This window comes from Rhinopithecus roxellana, chromosome 19, assembly GCF_007565055.1.
Source record: "Rhinopithecus roxellana isolate Shanxi Qingling chromosome 19, ASM756505v1, whole genome shotgun sequence".
NCBI lineage: Eukaryota > Metazoa > Chordata > Mammalia > Primates > Cercopithecidae > Rhinopithecus > Rhinopithecus roxellana.
The window spans coordinates 72,898,786-72,921,847 of NC_044567.1; the positions used below are offsets into that span (position 1 = coordinate 72,898,786).

General features: G+C 49.3%; 1 protein-coding gene across 1 annotated transcript; it reads right to left on the minus strand.

Moving 5' to 3' along the window:
* Positions 1-213: 213 nt before the first annotated feature.
* On the minus strand, positions 214-22,335 carry KIF18B (kinesin family member 18B). Its single transcript, XM_030922517.1, is given in 17 exon segments — positions 214-987; positions 1,218-1,303; positions 1,786-1,875; positions 2,850-3,405; positions 3,641-3,846; positions 6,397-6,524; positions 6,852-7,038; positions 7,425-7,525; positions 7,654-7,728; positions 8,620-8,646; positions 8,648-8,797; positions 8,933-9,130; positions 9,207-9,317; positions 9,531-9,635; positions 9,959-10,116; positions 10,727-11,053; positions 22,255-22,335. Coding segments are annotated over 16 exon segments (2,598 nt in total). The 5' UTR covers positions 11,040-11,053; positions 22,255-22,335; the 3' UTR covers positions 214-880.
* Between the last annotated feature and the right edge of the window lie 727 nt (positions 22,336-23,062).

Below are 23,062 nucleotides of genomic sequence, written 5' to 3' on the forward strand. Positions count from 1 at the left end.
CCTGTAATCCCAGCACTCTGGGAGGCTGAGGCAGGTGGATCACGAGGTCAGGAGATTGAGACCAGCCTGGCCAACATGGTGAAACCCCGTCTCTACTAAAAATACAAAAAATTAGCTGGGTGTGGTGGCGGGTGCCTGAAATCCCAGCTACTAGGGAGGCTGAGGCAGGAGAGTAACCCAGGAGGCGGAGGTTGCAGTGAGCCGAGATCACACAACTGCACTCCAGCCTGGGCCACAGAGCGAGATTCTGTCTCAAGCAAAATAAAAATAAAAAATGAGGGGGGAACATGGCAGCACCTTTAGAACAGCAACACGGGTCAGGCGCGGTGGCTCACGCCTATAATCTCAGCACTTTGGGAAGCTGAGGCAAGCGGATCACCTGAGGTCAGGAGTTCAAGACTAGCCTGGCCAACATGGCAAAACCCCATCTCTATTAAACAGATGAAAATTAGCTAGGCATAGTGGCAGGCACCTGTAATCCCAGCTACTTGGAAAGCTGAGGCAGGAGAATTACTTGAACCCAGGAGGCGGAGGTTGCAGTGAGCCGAGATCGTACCACTGCACTCCAGCCTGGGCGACAGAGTGAGACTCCATCTCAAAAACAAAACCAGAACCAAAACCAAAACCAAAAAATAGCAGCACGTTAACACTCACAAATGAATATGTACATACCAAGAAGCTGAGTGTAACAGGAGATTAACAGAGGGTGAGTAGCAGGATGATGTCTGGGAAGGGATGTTAATACAGCGAAGGTGTGTTGGCACTAATTGCTCCCAGGTAAGGAAGGCAGGTCCAGCTCCTGGTGCAGGTGGCTCCAGGTCTGTCCAGCATAGAGGGGCCGGTGGGTTAGGACACCTTGGTGATCAGGACATTCTGGCGATCAGGACACCTTGGTGACGCCGTTCCCCGCTGACAGCACTCTCCCCACCCTGATGAGGTCCTTTCCACACCTCTGGTTGCTAGGGCACAGGGGACTCAAGGGCAGCTCTGCAGGCCAGTTGGATGGGTGGCGGGGAGTACAGCGAGGAAGGAAAGTGAGGCTCTGTCCCCGTCCTCCAGCCCACCTCCCACCTGTCTCAGCAGCAGTGTCCCTGAGATGCTTGGCAATACCCTAGGCCCTCCTTTCTTCTGGGTCTCAGCCCCGCCCTGCGCCCTCCTGCTTCTTGTCTTCATTGGCCTCCATGGCCCAGGCTATCCCTGTCCCTAGTGCCAGTCACCTGGCAGTACAAGGGGCCCAGCTGGCCTCTTCAAAGTGCTGCTGGGGAGGCGGGCGATGCGGCTGCGGCCACGGGAGACTGAGGAACTGAGGGAGGAAAGGAGGGAAGGTGGACGGTTACGGCCCTGTCTCTGGACTATGGGTGTGCATTGAGTGGGGTAGGTAAATACTCGACACTAAGCTCTGAGAGCAAAGGATGCTGGGCGCCAGCAGGAGCTTCCAGAGCCAGATCTAAGGGCGGGAGAGGCAGTGTCTAGGGTTGGGGATATGAGAGGGAAGTAGCGGTGAGGATGGAGAGTCCCTTTGCTGGATTAATGGTGTGCAGCACCTCCCTCATGGACCCATGGGTGCTGATCCCTCGTGGATCAGCTCTGGGTGATCCTGGGATAGCAAGGGCCAAGGAAACCTCAGGTGGAGAACTAGATGCGTGCCATGCTCACAGGACCTCAGCTGCTTGCTCGGGGGGTCCAGAGACAGAGACACTGGGGGCCCAGAGTCGGCCCAGGTGTCTGCTGCCCTGGTGAGAGCGAGCTCCTTCTCCCAGACAACCGACCCCTCCCAAATCTCACCTCGCAATGCGCTTCTTCTGGCAGGCAGAGGTCCCAGGGAGGGAAGATGTTGGCTTGGGACCCTTCATGGTGAACAGGGGCATGGGTCCCCTAGGGAGGGAGGGAGGGGAAGGAGGCCGATCAGCAGGGAACCAGAAGCAGGGCCAGCCGCTTCCTCCCTCCAGCCCCCAGCTCAGGCATGGGGGAGGGTGGTTGGACAAGATGACCTCTGAGGTTTCTTCTACAAAGAGGTGGATTCCTCTCCCTGCCTCACTCTGCCTGGCTGACAGCTGAGTGACAGGCCTGCTCTGGGAGGACATCCAGATGTCAGTTTCTGGTGCACCCAGGGAACTGGAGTTCAAACAGTTTCACCCTTCCACCTGCCCGGCTCTGCGCTTGTTACCAAGAGCTGCTTCTTGGGCTGTAAAGGGGCGGGGCACAGGTGGGCAGAGCCTGCCAGCCTCTGCACCACAGGTGCAGGTCAGTCTGCTACTGGTTCTTGGCCTTGGACTGTCCTGAACGGGCTGCTGTCCCCCTTCCCTGCCATGTGTGTGGAAAGGGGGAGTGAGAGCTTCATCTTCTCACTGGAAAATACTGAACTGAGTTTTCTAAGGACCCCCTTTCCTGTTCCAGATACTGGGCCGGAGGCCAAAATCTGGAGTAGAAGTGGCAGAAAGAGGTATTTCCTAGTGGAACACAGAATGCAGCCCAGGTCAAAGAGCCCGAGTAAAGACAGGAACAGTAGTGTTGAGCTCCCCTAGTACATTCCTGTTCCCTGCTGACTCTTTCCAAGTTGGAGTCCCATTAGCTACGCATGAGCATGCTACAAACCAGCACAGGGTGGGTGGCTTTGCAGCATGGACAGACCAGGCAGGTGCCCCGAGAGAAGTGACGCCTCCCTGGCAGCTGTATAGCCTGCTCTCCTGGGCCTGGGGAGCAAAGCGGATTACAACCAAAGGGGAACAGATAGGAACTATCCCAGCTCCAAGAGTCAGGCTGTCCTCCACACTTCTCAGCGGCACCAAGAAGTCCCTTGCTGACCAGTGACCCCGACAGAAGGGGTGGAGCGAGACTGGGAGACCCACCTGGGGATGAAGGGCTGGTCTAGCCTGCTCAGCTCCTGGGGGATTTTGTCCCAGCCAATGCATTCATGGAAACTGGGCTTTGAGGGAGGCTCCTCGGAGAGATCGAAGGTGGCGTTGAGGTCTCGAGTGGGCAGGGCCAGTGGGGTAGAGCAGTTCTGCATGGCAGAAGGGCCTAGAGGCACCCGGCTTTTGATGACTGTGGTTGGGCAAAAGTGAGGGGAATGGTAGGGGGAGGAGGCCCTTTCTCCTTTGGGGGTGCTGGGCCCCTGTGAAGGTTGGGCGTCAGGCAGAGACCCTCTCCTCAGGCAGGGCAGGAAGGACTGGCGCTGGCGCTTGGTGCCCCGCTTTGGGGCCATGGGACTGTCTGGCTCCAAGGGGCTTGGTCTCCTCCTCTTCTTCTTCTCCATGGGCCATCGGGATTCCTGGGCTGGTGTGCAGTTAGGTCCAGATGGGATCCCCAGCGTGTGCAGGGGGCCACTCAGTCGCCTCGCCATGGTCCGGGTCACAGGGCCAGTGTATCCTGGAGGCTCTGGGTGGAGAGGAGACTGCACAGGGACTACACAGAAGGAAGGAGAATTTGTAGAACTTGGGGAGCCAGACACCAGAGACATGAAGGAGCCCATAACCCCTCAGGTCTCCTGGGGCCTCTCTGTGTGTGGAAGTCTAGGATCCCAGGGGCCCAGCCTCCTACAGCAGCAAAACCCAGTAACTGAGGCCCCTGGATACCCCTCAGCCCCAGTGGGGACTTGAAGACAGCACCCATAGGCAGGGGAGAGCAGGATGAGACTCACTTGACTCTGAACACAGCTCCTGAGTCAGAGGTGTCCCCCTGGCCAGGCCAGAAGTGCTAGAGGCCTCTGCCCCAGGCTCAGTTTTTTCCTCTTGCACCAGCTGCTGTAGGGTCTCAAACTCTGTGATCATGTCGGGGGTCAGGAGGTTGGCTGCTTGGAGCAGGGAGTACTGCCGCTGGGCCAGGCACAGCACCTTAAGGGCCAACCTGGAACAGAAGAAAGGGGATTCCCAACCCTGCTCAGACCCAGCCTGACCAGAAGCCTCTATGCCATTCACCTGTCCTCATCACTCCAGCTGTGGCTAAGGAGCCTGAACTGGTCCCCTGGCTCCCTCCTGCCTCGCCCCAGACGGGCTGGCCAGACTCACCACCCTCCCAGCCTGCTCTGCTCCTGCTCCTGCTCCTGCTCTGCTATACTTTTGCTGAAGGCCAAGACTGGCCAGGATGGCCACAGGTAATGGTGGGAGGTGTCGCCCACTAAACACGTCCCATGACAAAGACAGCGATCTAAGAAATAAGGAAAGGGCACTGAATGGCCCTGGACTCAGAAGGTCTGAGTCTCCTCTTGGCTCTGCCACTTACTAGCGCTGTAATCATGAGTTCATCTACCCTAAGGGCAGTGCAAGGGAGCAGTTAAGAGCCCAGCTCCAGTCAGACTGCCAGTTTCCCGCTCACATCCTGGCTCCAATACCTCCCAGCTTTGTGATCTTGGATGCACTGGTTAACCTCAGTCTCCACAACCTGAGAATGGGGATAACAAATGCACCCACCTCATAGGGTTATTGGAAAGACAGAATGAGTTACTTTACAGACAAAATGTTTAAAGAATACCTGGCATGTAATAAGCACTGTAGGCCTAGCTAACTATTGTTTCCTGTAAAATGGAAATAATACCATCTTGCTGGTTAGGATAAGAGGAGATTATGTAAGACAGGGTATGTTCATCGTGGTTCTAAGAAAACCCTCAAAAACACATTCAGTCCATGCTTTCTATTTAGTGATTGGGATCCTGAAAAAGTATGTGTGAATCAAGGTGTATTTCACAGGCACTGGGGGGCTATTTAAAGGAAATGATGAGGGTAATGAGATTATTGAGGTTGTAAATTTAGATTCTAATAAAGCATATTTTCTTTCTGTAAGGCACACCTATGATAAAAGAATAAACACAATTATCTCAGTGGGAATTATCCATGGAAAATGATTTATCCTCAGGTAGCTCTACCAGCCTGGACATCTCTGAAGCCCCTTCCACTGCCCTCAGTCACGGTGTGCTCAGGGAACACAAACTCATTTGATAAAGCAGCCTCAAGGCCTTTTTGAAAAAAGGCAGGATATAAATTAAAATGGACACAGCGGAAACTCATTCTATACCTGCATGAGCCACAGATTACAAGGAAGATTAGACAATTGTGAAGCGTGAGCGTTTGGGGGAAATATCCAGGCTCTGGCCCCGTCCCTCTTGCTATGTGAGCCTGAACAAAGGCTTCAGTGCCCCATCTGATAAATGGGGAGCTGGTCTAAATCAGGAGTTTTCAAATTAGGTTTCAAAAACCCATAAGACAGAGTAACTCTGTTTTGACTGTTCTGTGCATTAGATTTCATTGTAGCAAAAAACAATAAAAAAAAAAAAATCTGAAAAACCACTGAATTGGAAAATCTAAGATCTACTCAGTGCTCTAGTGGTCCAAGATTCTAAATTCTAAAATCAAAGGGAAATATTTTCAACGATCTGGTTGTTAGGACGTTTCCAACATGGAGATTTGTTATATTTTATTAGTACTTCATCCCCAAGAAGTAGGGAGACTGGGGGCTATGATCCCCAAGTCAAGGCCAAGGTTGAAGCAATCTGTTGGAGACCACAATGCCAGGGCAGAAATAAGGACCCTCTCTCCTCAAAACAGTGGACCCCTAGCAGATGGGCCCTGGGTCATCGGTAGGAGCTCATGGTTGTTCCCTGGGAGATCAGGGGGACATCCCAGCAGCGCATCCTTTCCTCTCCAGGGCCCTGGGCAGGACCTGATAGCAAGGAGACAGATAATGAGCTGCCGATTATTCAGACTGCAGCATTTTTGCTGAGTCGGGAACAGACACTCCCCAACAAGAAATAAAATTAAACAGGCCCTTCTGTCCAGAAGCTTTAAATACACTGCCTAGCGTGAAGCGTGCTGGGGAGGGAAGAGCGGGATGGCAGTAACAGAGCTAAGTGGCAGGGGATTTAGGAACTAGGGGCCAAGGAGAAAACTATTAGCAGCATCTTTCTATGAAGCATAGAAAGAATGGTCCAAAATCCATTTTTCTTTGGCTTTGAGTAGTGGTTTATATTTACTTCTGAGAATAAATAGCCACAGTCAATCCGTTGATGAAGACACATGATAAACACTGGCTCAGGAAGGCTGTCCTTTCCCCAGCCTGACGTTCAGCTTCCCTTGGCTGCCCCCTCCTCGCTGTAGATGGGCAGCCTGGCCTCAGACTGGAAAGCAAAGCACGAGTCCCAGCCGCCCTGCCCTGACCCAGGGCCTGCTGGCTGCCTGGATGGATTCTGGCGTTTTGGTTCCCTCTCCTGCTGGGCAGCCAGCTATGTAGAGGAATATGTAGAGGTGATAAGCTAATTGAGTAGGTGATGATAACATCAAGGAGGTGAAACCCGGTAAAGGACAGTGCTGATGAAGAGACAGAGCTTTTGTGATTCCCACCCCCAGGGAGGCTGAACCCATCACTTCCCACCTGGATTCCAGAATACAGCAAGAAGATACCTACTGCTTAGAACGATCCCGTTCCAGTTCCTGTGCTGAGAGGTGGCCCACGACTGGGTTGGGCTGCAGGGTCAGGCCAGGGGACTCTGGCAGTGCATGTGTGGGGTTCTGCTCTGGCATCTGTGTTGGAACCTAAAGAGGAAGAAGAAGGCACAAGTAGAGGGGCCAGGATGGCCTCCCCACCTTTATAAACAGTTTCTAAAATCCTTCCCTCCTACAAGAGTGGAAGTGACAGCTCCTAGAATGACCAGGTCTTGGTCACTTCCAAACACACAAGGATCTGATAGATCATTTCTTTTTCCTGCCCAGAATCTGAAATCCTCCTAATGACTAAGGTGTAAGACATCCACGTAGAGAGACAGGACTGAAGGGACTCTGAGTCAGGGAGAGGCATTTTTTCCAATATCCCACCAGCTCCAAGCCCTTCTGTTACTCAGGCCTCACACCCCCAAGTCCTACCTCCTTAGCTGGGCCTTCACCCTGGTCCTTTGGGGACTGCTCCTGGTCTGAAGAGTTCCCTTCCATGGCCCTCTCCACCTGGGCCTCTGTCCCCAGACTCTCCTCTTGAAGGGCTCTAGGCCGTGCAGGGAGCTCTGGGGTGCAGGGCTGGCTGGGAGGGTGGAGTGGCAAGGGGGAGCTGGGAAGGCTAAGAGGGAAAGGAGGGTTTGAGAGGCAGGATGTGGGCCAGGTGGGAGATCAGGGAGCGGGTGGGATCTCTGTGGCATCCAGGTCATATAGAGTCCATAAGGGACAGATGCTTAGGTGACAAATGGGCAGTAGCTGAGGGTAGGAGGAGTCAGGGATTTTCTGGTTTGAGAACACCCCTAAGTTCACCTTCTCTCAAATAGTAGGCCCTGCTCTTATGGGCTGGGGTGCCATTTACTCACTGGACACAGCACTGGGTGCGAACCCTTAACCCTAGGGATTGGAGCAGAAGCAAGGAGTCCTATTCTTCCGGAAACTGGAGAAGGGCCTGGCTCCCCATCCTGGCTGAGCTGCAGGGTGGGGGCGGGAATGGGCAGTGGAACTCACTGTTGTGGTGGTGGTCCCGACTTGGGGGATCTTGGGAGGTACTGTTTTGGGGGTTGGCCTCCCCCTTCATATACTTGGAGCTTCTTCCTCAGAGCGGCTACCTGGAACAGAAGCAGCCCAGCTTAGCCCCTGAGAGCCCCAGCTAAGCACAGGAGGGGAGGGGCAGACAGAGCCCTGGCCACACCCTCAAGCTCCTGCCTCTGGCTCTCTGCCCGGGCAGGCTCCTCACCTCAGCCTGGAGCTGTTGGCAGATGGTAGCATACTGGCTGATGTGACAGTCCAGGCTGGTCACGTTGCTCTTCAGCTGAGATGGGGAACAGGAGAGAGATTTATTTATTCATTCAAAGCAGCTTTTATCAGCCACCTCCGACAGCCAGGCACTGCGCTAGGTCTCACCCATGTCCACATGACCCACCCTCGCAAGTGGGGAGACACAGCAGAGAAGGTCAGTATCGTGCCTAAGACCACAGCGAGGGGCAGAAAACCCCCGACTCCACGAATAAGACCTTCTTGCCAGGGTGTTCTTGCAGTGGTCCCAGGAGAGCCAGGGCTCCCTGGGGGAGGGAGGGAGAGGGGTCAAGCAGATGTGGCAGAAAGCATATATTGGTGTTTATGTTTTGCTGAAAATATGCTCCTGCTGCTAAAAACAAGTCTGAACTAGACCACTGGCCAATGAGAGGCCACCCTCCTGCTGTCTCCCTTGGTTTTGGAGACCATCTTGCCCCTCTCAGCTGGTGACTTCCCACCCAGGGATGAGGACTGTGCCGCTTCTATCACAAAGACTCTCTGAAGACAGAGGAACTTCTTTTTTTTTGAGACAGAGTCTAGCTCTGTCGCCCAGGCTGGAGTGCAGTGGCATTATCCCAGCTCATTGCAACCATCACCTCTTAGGTTCAAATGATTCTCTGCCTCAGCCTCCAGAGTAGCTGGGATTACAGGCGCCCACCACCATGATCGGCAAATTTTTGTATTTTTAGTAGAGACGGGGTTTCACCGTGCTGCCCAGACTGGTCTCAAACTCCTGACCTCTGGTGATCTGCCCACCTCGGCCTCCCAAAGTGCTGGGATTACAGGCATAAGCCACCATGCCTAGGCCAGAGGAACTTCTTTCCTCTGCCTTGGGGACACTTGGCCCAGGGATCTGTGGGAGCTGCTTGGGTCCCACCCTTCCCTGCTCCCCGGCTGGAGCACGCACCGAAAGCCTGATCTCCTTGGCCCGGTCAGGCATATTTGAGGGTGTTGTACGTGTCCTCGTAGGCCAGGCTGGAGGGGCTGATGGCAGCGATCATCACTGTGCGGCAGTTGCCCCCAAGGGAGTCTTTGAGCAGGCGGGTCAGTTTGCTGTCCCGGTAGGGCACATGGGTCTTGCGGCCCTGGGGGGTGCAGTGAGCGGGTGTAGGGTGAGGAGGCTGATGGCACTGACTCAGGATGGGGTCCTGTGGCCTTTGGCCCTAGGTTCAGGTGCTCAGTTGCTATCCTAGGGGGAATGCTGGCCTGCGCTGCTTTACCTTTGCGTCGGCCAAGGCGTTGAGGACGTTGATGAGAGCCAGCAGAGATCGGTTGATGTTGGCCCCCTCCCGCAGCCGCTCCCCCTTCGCATGGGTGCTGGATGCCCGCTCTGAGCCAGCTAGGTCAATCAGGCTCATCTTGGCCATCTGGACAGCCTGGGTCAGTCCTGGAACCCTGTCCTGCTGCTTCACAAAGATCTGAAGAGAGATGGCAGGGGTGAGGGGGAGCTAGGCATCAGGAGCCCTGGTTTCAGGCTCTGACCCATGACCTCACCTGAAAGATGGCATGGGAGCGGGAGGAAGTCGCGTTGGCATCAGTGGGGTGCTGTGTGCGATTACGGTTCCCCCTGGTCAGCATCTCCAGCAGCTGCTCGGCTGAGGCTGGCTACAGAGGAGAGGCCCAGGAACGGGGCTGTGGGTTCCCCGACCAGGACTTTTCCCCTAACAGGAAGGGCTGGTCTTTAGAACCTACATCACCCCCTTGCTACCACCACCACTGCCACCACCATCACAGGACCTAGGGCATCCCCAAACAGTTCTGTGAGGGAACCCCAAGGACCCATGGGGCCGATCATCCTACCCAAGCCCAATCCCACACCTGGTGGAAAGAAAGTCCTTGCACCACGACCCCCTTGTCGGGGTCCTCGCGGATGGCAAGGGGCCCCTTGGGTTCCAGGAGGTCGTGGATCTGCTCATTGTACACCTGAGAAAGGAAGAAAGGAAGAGGCCTGAGGGAGAGTGGCCCATCAGGAAACCTCTCCCTAGCGGCTGGACAGGGGAGCTGAGGCCGGGGTGTATCTGAGACACCCACAGGAGTGGCGCTTTCCAGGACTGTGTTACATGACCACAGCAGGGTGAACGGGCGGGTGTCTCCGGTGCAGCATCTCACTGAGCTGTATCTATCTCCTTCAGGGGCCCCAGCTCTCCATTTCCTGCCACCCTGTCCCACACCAGCTCATTCAACCCCATGGGCTCGCTTCCTCCCAGGTGGTTACGAGAACGAGGCCCAGGGCAGGGGCAGCCAACCTCCTGGTAGCTGATGAGCACCTCGAAGCACTTCTCCTGCTGGTGGGCCTCCAGACGCCTGTACAGTTCCACGGTGGTCAGGTACATGATGCCGGGGTCTCCCTCCCTTCCCAGCATGGTGTGTGTCTTCCCAGCCCCGGTAGCCCCGTAGGCAAACACTACAGAGGACAGAGTAAGGAGGAGGACCCCAGTGCCTTGCCACCCAGCTCAGACCTTCCCTCCTCCCTCAAGCCCCTTCCCTTTGCCTCCTGTGTTTCCTGGTCCACTGCTCCCACTAATCGCACCCTCCATGTTCTCACTGCAGGGTTGGAGTTCTCTGTGTGTTTGTTCTGCTCCCCCATAGGCCAGTGGATTTGGGATAACCAGATTTCCACTATGGGGGCGGGCTATGCCTTCCTTCTGTAGGCGAGGCAGCTTTTGGTGTTGAAGGCCCACAGTTATCTCCGTCTTACCATTTACCCTGGTTTATCGCCACACACTGTGGTTGTGATCTGTGAGTGGTGTCTTCTCCCCTCTAGACTGTGAGCACCAAGTGGACAGGTCCTGTCTGATTTGCTGTTGCAGCCCTGGGCCCAGTAGAGTGCCTCCCCCATAGACTGAATGAATGAATGGGGGTCCCACAGAGCATGATGGGACATTGTACAGAACTCCTTAGTAAATCGTGCCCAGCCTGGGGGAGGCGGGCACATGCCAGAAGACACATGAAACCCTTCCCTTAGGAGGAGGCAGGGAGGCCAGGCCACTGCCAGGCAGGGCTGAGGTTCTCACCTGAGCAGTTGTAGCCCTGAAGGAAGCTGTCCAGGATGCTGTATGTGGTGTGCTGGAACACGTCCTGTTGGGTGGCTGCCTCACCAAAGATCCGGTCAAAGACAAATGTCAGGTCTTTGCCCTTCTTCTTGGGGCCATCATTGGTGCCGCCCCACTTCAGGCCAGGGAGCCCTCCATCAGGCTCCTCAGGGTTAAACACCAGCACCCGCTCGTCCACCACCTGAACCACTGGCCGCCGCTGACCATCCAGCTCCCGAGGGGTGGGGGGCCGCACCCGCACCACCACTTGCAGCGTGCTGTCCTCTACTGCCATCACCGTGGTGACACCTGGGCGAGACATGGTGGAGCTGAGGACCAATCCCACCCCAGGCCTGACCAGGTGCCCCCTCAGCACTCCAAGGCCCCCTCCACCCACTCCCAATAACTGGTCTCTGTTTTATGCCTCAAGAGAGTAAAAATATTGGTGCCGAAACCAATTATCTCTCTTTCGCACTTGAAATACCATCTTTGTCATACTCAAATGACTATATATATATTTGAGACGGACTCTAGCTCTGTCGCCCAGGCTGGAGTGTAATGGCGTGATCTCGGCTCACTGCAACCTTCATCTCCCAGGTTCAAGTGATTCCCCTGCCTCAGCCTCCTGAGTAGCTGGGATTACAGGCGCGTGCCACCATGCCCAGCTTATTTTTTGTGTGTATTTTCGGTAGAGATGGGATTTCACCATGTTGGTCAGGCTGGTCTCGAAATCCTGACCTTGTGATCCGCTCACCTCGGCCTTCCAAAGTGTTGGGATTATAGGCGTGAGCCACCACGCCAGGCCTCAAATGACTATATTGTTGGAGGCCTCTTACTGGGCTTTCTACTATGTTCCACGAATCCATTTGTCTATTCTTTTTTTTTTTTTTTTTTCTTACTTTTCATAACCCTTATGTAGCTCTGTCTATCCTTGGGCCAGTGCCACACTGTTTCCATGATATTACTTTACAGTATGCTTTCCAGCTAGTAAGGTGAGAACCTCTTCATTACTCTTTCTTTTCTATAACTTTCTTGGCTATTTTCAGGCATTTATTATGCTACTTGATTTTAAGAAAATTTTATCAATTCTACCCCCAACCTGGAGCCCTCTCCTCCCTCAAAAACCCTTTTGGGACTACAGTTTGAACTGTATTACATTTACATATTTATTATACTGAGCCTTTTATTTTTTTACTTTACAAAAGCCTTTAGCAGCCAAGTGTATTAAACCGTTTCAGGCAAGATTGTGGCTACTGCCTTTCTTTTTGTTCAGATATTTTTTATGTCCCTCAATAAGATTTTATAGTTTTCTATCTCTTCAGTTAGTTCTGTAATTGTCCTTTTAATATATTTCTCAGGTGTTTTATGTACTTAATTGCTCCTGTGGATGGAACACTTTTCCCCATTTACATTTCCAGCTGATAATTACTAGTATGGAGGAACACAGCTAATTTTATATATTCATGCTATATCTACCACCCCCAAACTCTCTTATTAATTTCATTTATTTTTGTTAGAACTTACTGGGTTTTCCAAGTATACAATTATGTATCAGAAGAGGAAACAATTTTTACCTTTTCTTCTCTATATTCATACCCAATATTTCATTTCTTATCTATTGCAGTCTCTAGAATTTCTAAAACAATGTTGAATAATAATTATGATAATGTGCATTCCTGTTTTGCTTCTGATTCTAAAGGAAATGGCTTTAGTGCTTCCCTATTTAGACATTACTTTTATGTAAGTAGTCTTTATCACATTAGCAATTTCTTCTATTCTTGTTTTACCTTGGGGTTATTATTAGGAAAGTCTAGAATTTTATCAATGCTCTTTTAGCATCTCCATACACACACACACACACACACACACACACACATATATATATATATATTTTTTTTTTTTTTTTTTTTTTGAGATGGAGTTTCACTCTTGTTGCCCAGGCTGGAGTGCAGTGGCACGATCTCAGCTCACTGCAACCTCCGCCTCCCAGGTTCAAGCAATTCTCCTGCCTCAGCTTCCCCAACAGCTGGGATTACAGGCGCCCGCCAGCAGGCCCGGCTAATTTTTGTGTTTTTAGTAGAGATGGTGTTTTGCCATGTTGGCCAGGCTGGTCTCGAACTCCTGACCTCAGGTGATCTGCCCACCTTGGCCTCCCAAAGTGCTAGGATGACAGGCGTGAGCCACCTCACCCGGCCATCCCAATATATTTATGTGTTTTTTTCTCCCTTATTTTGTTGCTATGTTAATTTATTAGATATTATTCCTGGTATCAAACCAACCATGCATTCCTGGAAAAAATCCTACCCCGGCCATAGTGAAGTTTTTAACACTTAAATGGTCAAACATGTCAATTTTTTATTTTATAGCTTTTATGCCATACTTAAGAAGATATTTCTTCTACAAGGTAATAAACCCTCTTCTTATATTTCTGTTTAATACTTTTTCTTTCTCACATTGAGGTCATCATGGAGATGGAATTTTTTTGTGTGTGTGAACTATGTGAGGAGGTTTCTAAATATATTTTCTTTCTAATTGGTAAGCAGTTATCCTCAAGGTCATTTATTGAATAGTGAATTCTTCCTCTACCAATTTGAAATGCCAAATTTAACATAACTAAAGTCTCATAGAAACATGAATTTGTAGCTGGGTGTGGTAGCTCACACCTATAATCCTAGAACTTTGGGAGGCCAAGGTGGGCGGATCACCTGTGGTTGGAAGTTCGAGACCAGCTTGACCAACATGAAGGAACCCCGTCTCTACAAAAAATACAAAATTAGCCGGGTGTGGTGGCACATACCTGTAGTCCCAGCTACTTGGGAGGCTGAGGCAGGAGAATCGCTTGAACCTGGGAGGTGGAGGTTGTGGTAAGCTGAGATCATGCCACTGCACTCCAGCCTGGGTAACAAGAGTGAAACTCCATCTCAAAAAGAAAAAAAAAAAAAGGAACATGAGTTTGTGCCAGGTGCGGTGGCTCATGCCTGTAATCCTAGCACTTTGGGAGGCTGAGGCTGGCAGATCACCTGAGGTCAGGAGTTTGAGACCAGCCTGGCCAATGTGGTGAAACTCCGTCTCTACTAAAAATACAAAAATTAGTCAGGCATGGTGGCAGGCGCCTGTAATCCCAGCTACTCGAGAGGCCAAGGTAGGAGAACCACTTGAGCTTGGGAGGCGGAGTTTGCAGTGAGCTGAGATCCCGCCATTGTAATCCAGCTTGGGTGACAGAGACAGACTCCATCTCGAAAAAAAAAAAAAAAAAACGTGAATTTGTTTCTGGACTTTCTCTTCTGTTTCATTATGTCCATTCCTTTTCCAGTACCTCACTCTTGTAATTACTGTGGTTTTATCATATATCACCTCATTGCTCTTTTTCTTGGCTATTTTTAGGCATCTTGTCTTACATATGGTTTTAGAATCAGCTTACGAACTTCTATGAAAAATCCTGCTAAGGTTTTAATTTGGATTATTTTGAATTTATAAATTAATATGAGGAAAATTGGCATCTTTATAATGTCAAGTGTTCCCACCTAGGAACCGATATCTCTTTCCATTTATTCACACCTTTACAGTCTTAAGTAAAATTTTATAATTTTCCTCACATGGGTATTATATATTTCTTGATAGGCTTATTACCAGTTATTACATGATCTTTGCTATATTATGAATAGGCTCCTTGTTTTATTTTTATTTTTTTTGAGACTGAGTCTCGCTGTCGCTCAGGCTGGAGTGCAGTGGCACGATCTCGGCTCACTGCAACCTCCGCCTCCCACCTTCTGAGCAGCTGGGATTACGGGTGTGCACCACCACGCCCAGCTAATTTTTGTATTTTTAGTAGAGGTGGGGGCTCCAACTCCTGACCTCAAGTGATCCACCCGCCTTGGCCTCCCAAAGTGCTGGGATTATAGGTGTGAGCCACTGCACCCACCCACTCCTTTTAAAATTACATTTTCAAACTCCTTTTTTCCAGAAGATAGGAAAGCTACTGATTTCTGCATGCAGATCTTGTATCTGGACCACATTGCTCAACTCCCTTATTGGTGCTAATAGATTGTCATTGATTCTCTTAAGTCTTTCAATTAAATGATGATATCGTTTGCAAATAATGACAGTTACTTTCTATTTTTAGCTCTTCTATATTTAGTTCCCCACCTCCACTGCCCATTAGGAAGGTAGGAATGGGTGTTGAATTTTATAAAATGCTTTTTGGCACTTGCTGAAGTGATCACACATATTTCTTCTTTAATCTATTAATGTAGAGTGTGACTCAACAGATTTCCTAATGTTGACTGGGTAATAATTCCAAACACATATTTATTCATATCTTATATCTTATATCTTACTTATATCTCCCCCAGACCTCTCTCCTTGGTTTTTCGTTTCTCTTTCGAAACAGTGTACCAAGGGTGGGGATGGAATTCTTGGAATGCAGCGTACCAAGGGTAGGGATGGAATTTTGGAATGCATCCTGGAAAAGTTCAGCCCAACTCCAGGAATATATTGACAGAGGTGAGGAACAGGGGCTGTTCCTGGGCATTCTGAATAGATGCATGCCTTCCAGGTAAAGACTAGCTTCCACTGGTGGGTCACAAATACCAAAGTCATTCAGCAAAGAAAAGTGGGGTTTCTACCTGACACTCTAGCAAATAGCTAAGGTTTTCCTTGGGGAATGAGACAGAACTGAGCTGATTTGAAACTCCTGTTCCCGAACACCCCTAAACTTCTTAACTTCTTCCCCATATAAAATAAGAGAAAGATCTCAACCAACCATAATCCTTTTACATGTATGTAATTCTATTCCTCTCCCAGCAATCAGATTGCCATAGTAAGCATATTAGCTAAGTGCTCACTGTGTCAGGAACTGTTCAAAGCACCTTACACATATCATCTCCTTTTATCCCCATGGCAATCTCACAAGATGGATACTATTATTATACTCATTTTTCAATGAAGAAATTGAGACAAAGAGGGTTAAGCAGTTTGCCCAAGGTCTCAGTGCTAGTGAGTGATGGAGCCCGATTCCAATCCAGGCAGTCTGACTACACACCGGGCCATACTGCCTTATAGTGATATGACATATTATGCTACAATGATCACATTGTTGTAATAGTCCCTTATGTTTGTATAATAATTATAATCCCTTTTATGGAATTAGCATTCTGTATTCTACAAACACTTTCAAATACATGGACTGTACCTAATTTTATTTTTCTTTCTTTTTATTTATTTTTTTTGAGACAGAGTCTCGCTCTGTTGCCCAGACTGGAGTGGAATGGCGTGATCTCAGCTCACTGCAAAACCTTTGCCTCCCGGGTTCAAGCAATTCTCCTGCCTCAGCCTCCCGAGTAGCTGGGATTACAGGCACCCACCAGCACAGCCACGTAATTTTTGGATTTTTAGTAGAGACGAGGTTTCACCATGTTGGCCAGCTGGTCTCGAACTCCTGACCTCAGGTGATTTGCCTGCCTTGGCCTCCCAAAATGTTGGGATTACAGTCGTGAGCCACTGCGCCCGGCTGTACCTAATTTTCAACAGAGAGGGTTGCTGTCTCCTACTCTTGCAGACCTACCCCCAGGAAACCCCACTTTGGCACCCGGGGAAGTGAAGGCAGAGGATGCCTGGGTCCACATTTCCCGGCAGTCGCAGCTTCCCACGGGGAGGGCTTTAGCTGAGGAGGAGCCACAGAGCAGCCTAACATTCTAAGCAGGAAATTAAAAAGGGCACTGGCAAAGGAGTGCTCATAACCTTTACAGTTCTCTCCTCCCGCCTCCTGAGGGCCAGGGTGGCTGAGTCTGTTTGCCTAATGAGATGTTTTCCTTCTTGCTGAGATGATGCTGGGGGCATGGGCACAAAGTGTGGTGACACTTGGCATAGCCGCTGCTAGGATGCCTGGGTCCTTGTCCCTGTTCAGCATCTGACCAAGGCGGAGGTCTTTCCACAAGCCACACCGGGTCAATGTCGCATCAGCTTCCCCCTTTGAGAACCAGAGAAAACAGCTACCGAGCTGCTCCCGCCCCAGGGGATGGGGAGATTAATGAGAGAACGTGTGTCAAGTTTGCTTTGATCCTTGGTTGGAAAGAGCATTTCAGCCCAAAGTACAAGGGAGATGATTCTTTAATAAGATCTTTAGGATTCTCAGCCAGTCACAGTCACGTCCTGTTTCTAACCCAGGGCAGCTCATTAAAACCCAGAGGCTAGTGCTCTGCCAGGCTGGGGCTGGAAAGCCAAGATTCTGTTGTTTTGGGGATGGCCTGCTCTGCCCACCCTAGTAGAGACAAGCCCAGTGAGCCCATGCTCCTCAGAAGTCCCCAGAGAAAAATTTCAGAGGACTTGAGGGAATCTCCCTGCAGACACTGGGAGCTGAAGAAGGTAGTAAGGGTGAGGGGGTAGGGGAAGAAGCCCAACCCCTGGATGTCCTAGTTTTACAGGTGATGCTGTAGCCCCCTTCATCTCTCCTTCACAACCCTCATACACTTGTTTTTTGTCCTTAAGCTCCAAGAGCAGGACCTTCTTCTGACATAGTCTGTGTACCCCAGGTGCCTGGGCACCCAGCCCAGCATGCAGCAGATGCTGAATTTGTCCTATGAATAAATAAGGGCCAGAGAAGAGCAGAGTCTGAATCCAAAAGTCTAAAAATAATTATTATTACAGCTAACATTTACTCAGTGCTTACTATGAATTAGACACCATGCTAAGTGCTTCACAAATAGTGTTTAACTTTCATAACAATTGTTACATCCCTACCCTACAAAAGGAACAGGAGGCACAGGAACGCGTCTCCCAAATGTGAAGTAGCAAGGCTAGAACTTGACCTTCTGTCACCGGGGGCGCTACCCCATCCTTAGGCTGCTCTGCTCTGCAACTGGGCTTGGGCAGCTCCCATGTCCCCCTCACCTTGGTACCCACAAAAGAACAACACCCCCGGGCCACTGGTTCTTCCTACATGTGGTCATGCAGAGGAAGAAATTGCATTCTTTTGTTTTTTTAAATAGACAATCATAAGGCTGTAATTGATGATAGTGTTCTGAGTTTCTTCCTAACTTTAATTTATTTTTATATATTTTTCTTGTCTTACATTTCCGGTTAGGACCTCCAGCACAATATTGAATAAAAGCAGTAATAGTGAGTATCCTCATCCCTTTCCTGATTTTATAAAGAATGTTTCTACTATTCCACACTTTGTTTGTTTAAGGAAATTTGTCTCCATTTCTAGTTTACCTATATATATTTAAAAGTCATGAATGGATATTGAATTTTATTAAATTCAATTTTCTTTTTCTTTTCCTTTTTTATTTTTTTAGACCGGGTCTCACATTGTTGCCCAGGCTGGAGTGCAGTGGTGGGATCACCGCTCACAGCAGCCTTGAACTCCTGGGCTTAAGCCATCTTCCCACTTCATCACGTCACCTGCCTCCCCACTAGCTGGGACCACAGGTGTGCCACCATCCCTGGCTAATTTTTTAATTTTTCGTAGAAATGATGTCTCACTATGCTGCCCAGGTGCATCTCCAACTCCTGGGCTCAAGCGATCCTCCCACCTCAGCCTCCCAAAGTGCTGGGAATATAGGAGTGAGCCTCCACACCTGCTCCTATTGAATTGTATTTCTATGCCTAATGGGATATGTTTGCTTTTTAAATCTCTAAATGTGTAAATTGTATTAACAGATTTTCCAATGTTAAACCATTCTTTCATTCTTAGGATAAATTCAACTTTGTCATAATCTAGTTTTTAAATACATAACTGGTTTCTGATTGCTAATATTTTATTAAGATTTTTGCAACTACATTAATGAAACAGATTGATTTGTAGTTTTTTTTTTTCTTTTTTGAAATGGAGTTTTGCTCTTGTTGCCCAGCAGGCTGGAGTGCAATGGCGTGGTATCAGCTCACTGCAACCTCTGCCTCCCCGATTCAAGCAATTCTCCTGCCTCAGTCTCCCGAGTAGCTGGGATTACAGGTGCCTGCCACCACGCCTGGCTATTTTTTGTATTTTTAGTAGAGATAGGGTTTCACCATGTTGGTCAGGCTGGTCTCAAACTCCTGACCTCAGGTGAGCCACCTGCCTTGGCCTCCCAAAGTGCTGGGATTACAGGCATACGCCACCGCGCCTGGCCTGACTTGTACTTTTCTTTGTGTCATTTTTGATCTCAAAAATACACTCAACATGTTTTCTCTTTTTTATAGGGAGAGTTTGCATAAGGTAGAATCATCTTTTTTAATTGCCTGTAAGTTTCTGGTGGAATTTGGTATAGATTTTTCATGCCTGTGAAGATACATTTTAAACTAACTCAATTTCTTCTATGGAAAATTGAATTCCTCAACGGAATAGTCCTAGATCTAGTCAAAATTTCCATAACTTCTTGAGTCAGTTTTGGCAAGTTATTTTTTCCTAGAAAATTTCCCAAAGGCATTGTCAAAAAGAATGTTCCACTGCGTTTCTCTCTCTTTTAATCTCTATAACTGAAGTATGTACCTATTTTTGCTCCTAAATCTTTGTGTGTTTTATTTATTTATTTCTCCATCAGTATTGCCAGAGGTTTTTTTATTAGTCTTTTCTAGATACAGCTTTTGACTAAAATAATCCTATTATATGATAAAACGCTATTTCATTGATTCTGCTTTTAGTTCATTTATTTATTTATTTATTTATTGAGACAGTGTCACTCTGATGCCTACAGTGGAGTGCAGTGGCGCAATCACGGCTCAGGAGGCTTAGGAGCCTCAACCTCCTAAGACTCAAAAGATCCTCCCACCTCAGCCTCCTGAGTAGCTGGGATCACAGGCACACGCCACCATACTCCCCTAATTTTACATTTTTAAAAAGAGATGGGGTTTCACCATATTGCCCAGGCTGGTCTTGAACTCCTGGGCTCAAGCTGTCCACACACCTTGGTCTCCCAAAATGCTGGGATTATAGGCGTGAGCCATCACACCCAGTCTTATCTTCTTTTATATTCTACATATGTTCTCTACTGTTCTGTCTTATTAAAGTTTGGTATTTGCCTCATTAACTTTCAGTTTCTTAAACAAAATGTTCTAATATAAGCATTTAAGACTATAAATTGCCCTCTAAGTATCGCTTTAACTGCGTCTCACAAGTTTTATAAATACTATTTTTATAATTGTTCCATGCTAATTATCTTTTAATTACAATTATGATTTCCTATTTGACTGACTTAAGTGTATTTTTTAAAAATTTCAGGCCAGGCATGGTGGCTCACGCCTGTAATCTTAGCACTTTGGGAGGCCGAGGCTGGTGGATCACCTGATGTCAGGATTTTGAGACCAGCCTGACCAACACGGTGAAACCCCGTCTCTACTAAAAATACAAAAAATTAGCCGGGCGTGGTGGCGGGTGCCTGTAATGCCAGCTACTCCAGAGGCTGAGGCAGGAGAATTGCTTAAACCTGGGAGGCGGAGGTTGTAGTGAGCCAAAGTGGTGCCATTGCACTCTAGCCTGGGCAACAAGAGCGAAACTCTGTCTCAGGGGAAAAAAACAAAAAAAAATCCAAACATGAGCTGAGCACAGTAGCTCATGCCTGTAATCCCAGGACTTTGGGAGGCTGAGGTAGGAGAACAGCTTGAGGTCAGGAGTTCAAGACCAGCCTGGGCAACATAGGGAGAACTTGTCTCTACTTCCAAAAAAAAAAAATTGTAAACGTGGTATTTATAACTTAATTGCTTACATAAAGAGATTATCTTTTATACAATATTCTGATATTTGTTTAGATTTGTTTTGTGGCCAGGTATAAAAACAATTTATAAATTTATAAAATATGCTACATGTATACTTTTTTTAAACTTCTATTTTATTTTATTTTTTGCAACAGTATATATGTATACTTTTTTTTAAAAGGTATAAATGGAATTGGGTTAGATAATATAAAGACCAACATCTTAAAATAACTCTCTAGGGGTGGGGAAATTCAACAATGAAATAGGCAGAGAATGACTGGACACCTTTGTACTTGTTGAAGTAGTGATTGGATGCAGTGATTGGAGAAGAAATAGAATAGGGAGAAGACTGGAGAAAGCAATATAACATTGAGATGTTCTCCTCTAAACTAGGCTTAACATCTCTGAGCCTCAGTTTTCCAACCTGTAAATTGTAAATAATAGTATATATCCCATATATTTGTGAAGACTAAATGAGTTCATTCAAACCCGGTAAGTGCTCAATAGATATTAGCATTACTGTTAGAATTATATGACATATGGCATTTTCCCATGATGCTAGAGGAACCAATGTCTTCAATAAAATCCCTTAAGTTCTGTGGCACAGACCAGGCTTAATCTTTTCCATGTCACTTCAGTTCCTTAGAAGGTCAAAGCTAAGGGGAGATGCATCCTAGAAGCAGTAACAGAGGCCTGGTCTTCTGTCATATAAATGTTCTTTCACTTGTTCCTTCATTCATTCAAATATTTGGCTAGGCGCAGTGGCTCACATCTGTAATCCCAGCACTTTGGGAGGCCGAGGCAGGCGGATCACCTAAGGTCAGAAGTTCGAGACCAGCCCAGCCAACCCTGTCTCTACTAAAAATACAAAAAGTAGCTGAGTGTGGTGGTAGGCGCCTTTAATCCCAGCTACTCAGGAGTCTGAGGTAGGAGAATCGCTTGAACCCGGGAGGCGGAGGTTGCAGTGAGCCAAGATCGTCCCATTGCACTCCAGACTAAGAGACAGACAGAGAGACTCCAACTCCAAAAAAAATTAAAAAAAAAAAAAATTTACTGCGTGCTACAGCCACTGGCACGTGCAGCTCTGCAATCGGTTCAGTAAAGACGGGTAGCCGGGCGCGGTGGCTCAAGCCTGTAATCCCAGCACTTTGGGAGGCCGAGACGGGCGGATCACGAGGTCAGGAGATCGGGACCATCCTGGCTAACACGGTGAAACCCCGTTTCTACTAAAAATACAAAAAAAAAAAACTAGCGGGGCGAAGTGGCGGGCGCCTGTAGTCCCAGCTACTCCGGAGGCTGAGGCAGGAGAATGGCGTAAACCCGGGAGGCGGAGCTTGCAGTGAGCTGAGATCCGGTCACTGCACTCCAGCCGGGGCGACAGAGCAAGACTCCGTCTCAAAAAAAAAAAAAAAAAGACGGGCGGAGAGGGGCTTACTTACTCCACACTGACATGCAGGGAGTCCCAGGCCTTTAGTTCTAGTGTGCATAAAAGCCCAATTCTTCCTCACTTGCGAGCAGGAGGACCTTTCACGGGGCCGACGTACAGAAGGCCAGGCCCCGGTGGCAGATGTGCAGGCCCAGTCTAGGTCCAGCATAGATAAGCAGAGGGGTCCCGACCACCCGTACGGGTGTGTAAGGAAGCGCCCTGCTTCCCGCCCAGTTTAAAGGGGTCCATGCAGGGCCTGCCGGGGCGGCAGCAAAGCTCGGTCTCAGCGCCGCACCTTGACGTCCAGCACAAAAGAGGCCTGGCTCAGGCCACCGCCCGGAGCAGCTGGGTCTGCGCATCCGAGACCTGAGAGCAGGCGTTCGCGGGGTCGGCTCCGCCGTGGGCCAGGGCTTACCTTTTGTCGGTTCTCCGCCGCTGGCGTCGCTGCTTGCTCGCGGGTCCCACTGCCACAACACAGACAGGAGTACCCACCCCGGGGGAGTGCGCCCCACACCCTCCCCTACCCGCGCCAACCTCCACCTGGCGCCTCGCGTTCAAATTAGCCGGGCCGGCAAGACCGTGCTTCCCATTGGTCAGCTACCGGATCGCTGATTGGCTGTTTCCTAAGTAACAAAGTGTTGCGCGAGCCGTTCACAGTGCGCTTGCGCACTTCCTCTTCCTGACTGCTAGAGGTTCCCAGGCGGTGTCTCCGGGGCTGGGCACAGGCGAGTAGCGGGCAGAAGCCAACCCAGGGTTCTTTTACGTGGGGCCACAGACTCTGTGGTCCCCGGAGCTAGGCTTAGCACCAGTTACAGCAACCAGACATCCAACAGGTGTTTAAACCTGTTTTTTCTGTAGGCTAAATTCATATCCGTTTGTCAAGAGGGGATTGTCAACAGCGTCTTTCCGCTGCGGGACCATCCCAAGATGAACAAGATGAACTTAAAGGACAGCCTTGGTGTGGCAAAGCTGGCGGACGCCAAGAATGGCAATTCCATCCTCTTGGCTTTGACAGTGTGAGAAGCATGGTGCCTGATGATTGCGTGTGAGGGTCGGCCTCTTAGGCAGCAGTGGGGTGCACTGCCTCCATAATGCACCGCTGCCCGCTGTTTGGATTCTGGTGGGCTCACCTCATACTGATCTCCAACACCGGAGGTTGTGGGAGTCGAAGTGTTTCCAGTTGTGGCTCAGTCACTAACTAGTGCTGAGAACGCGAGGCACTT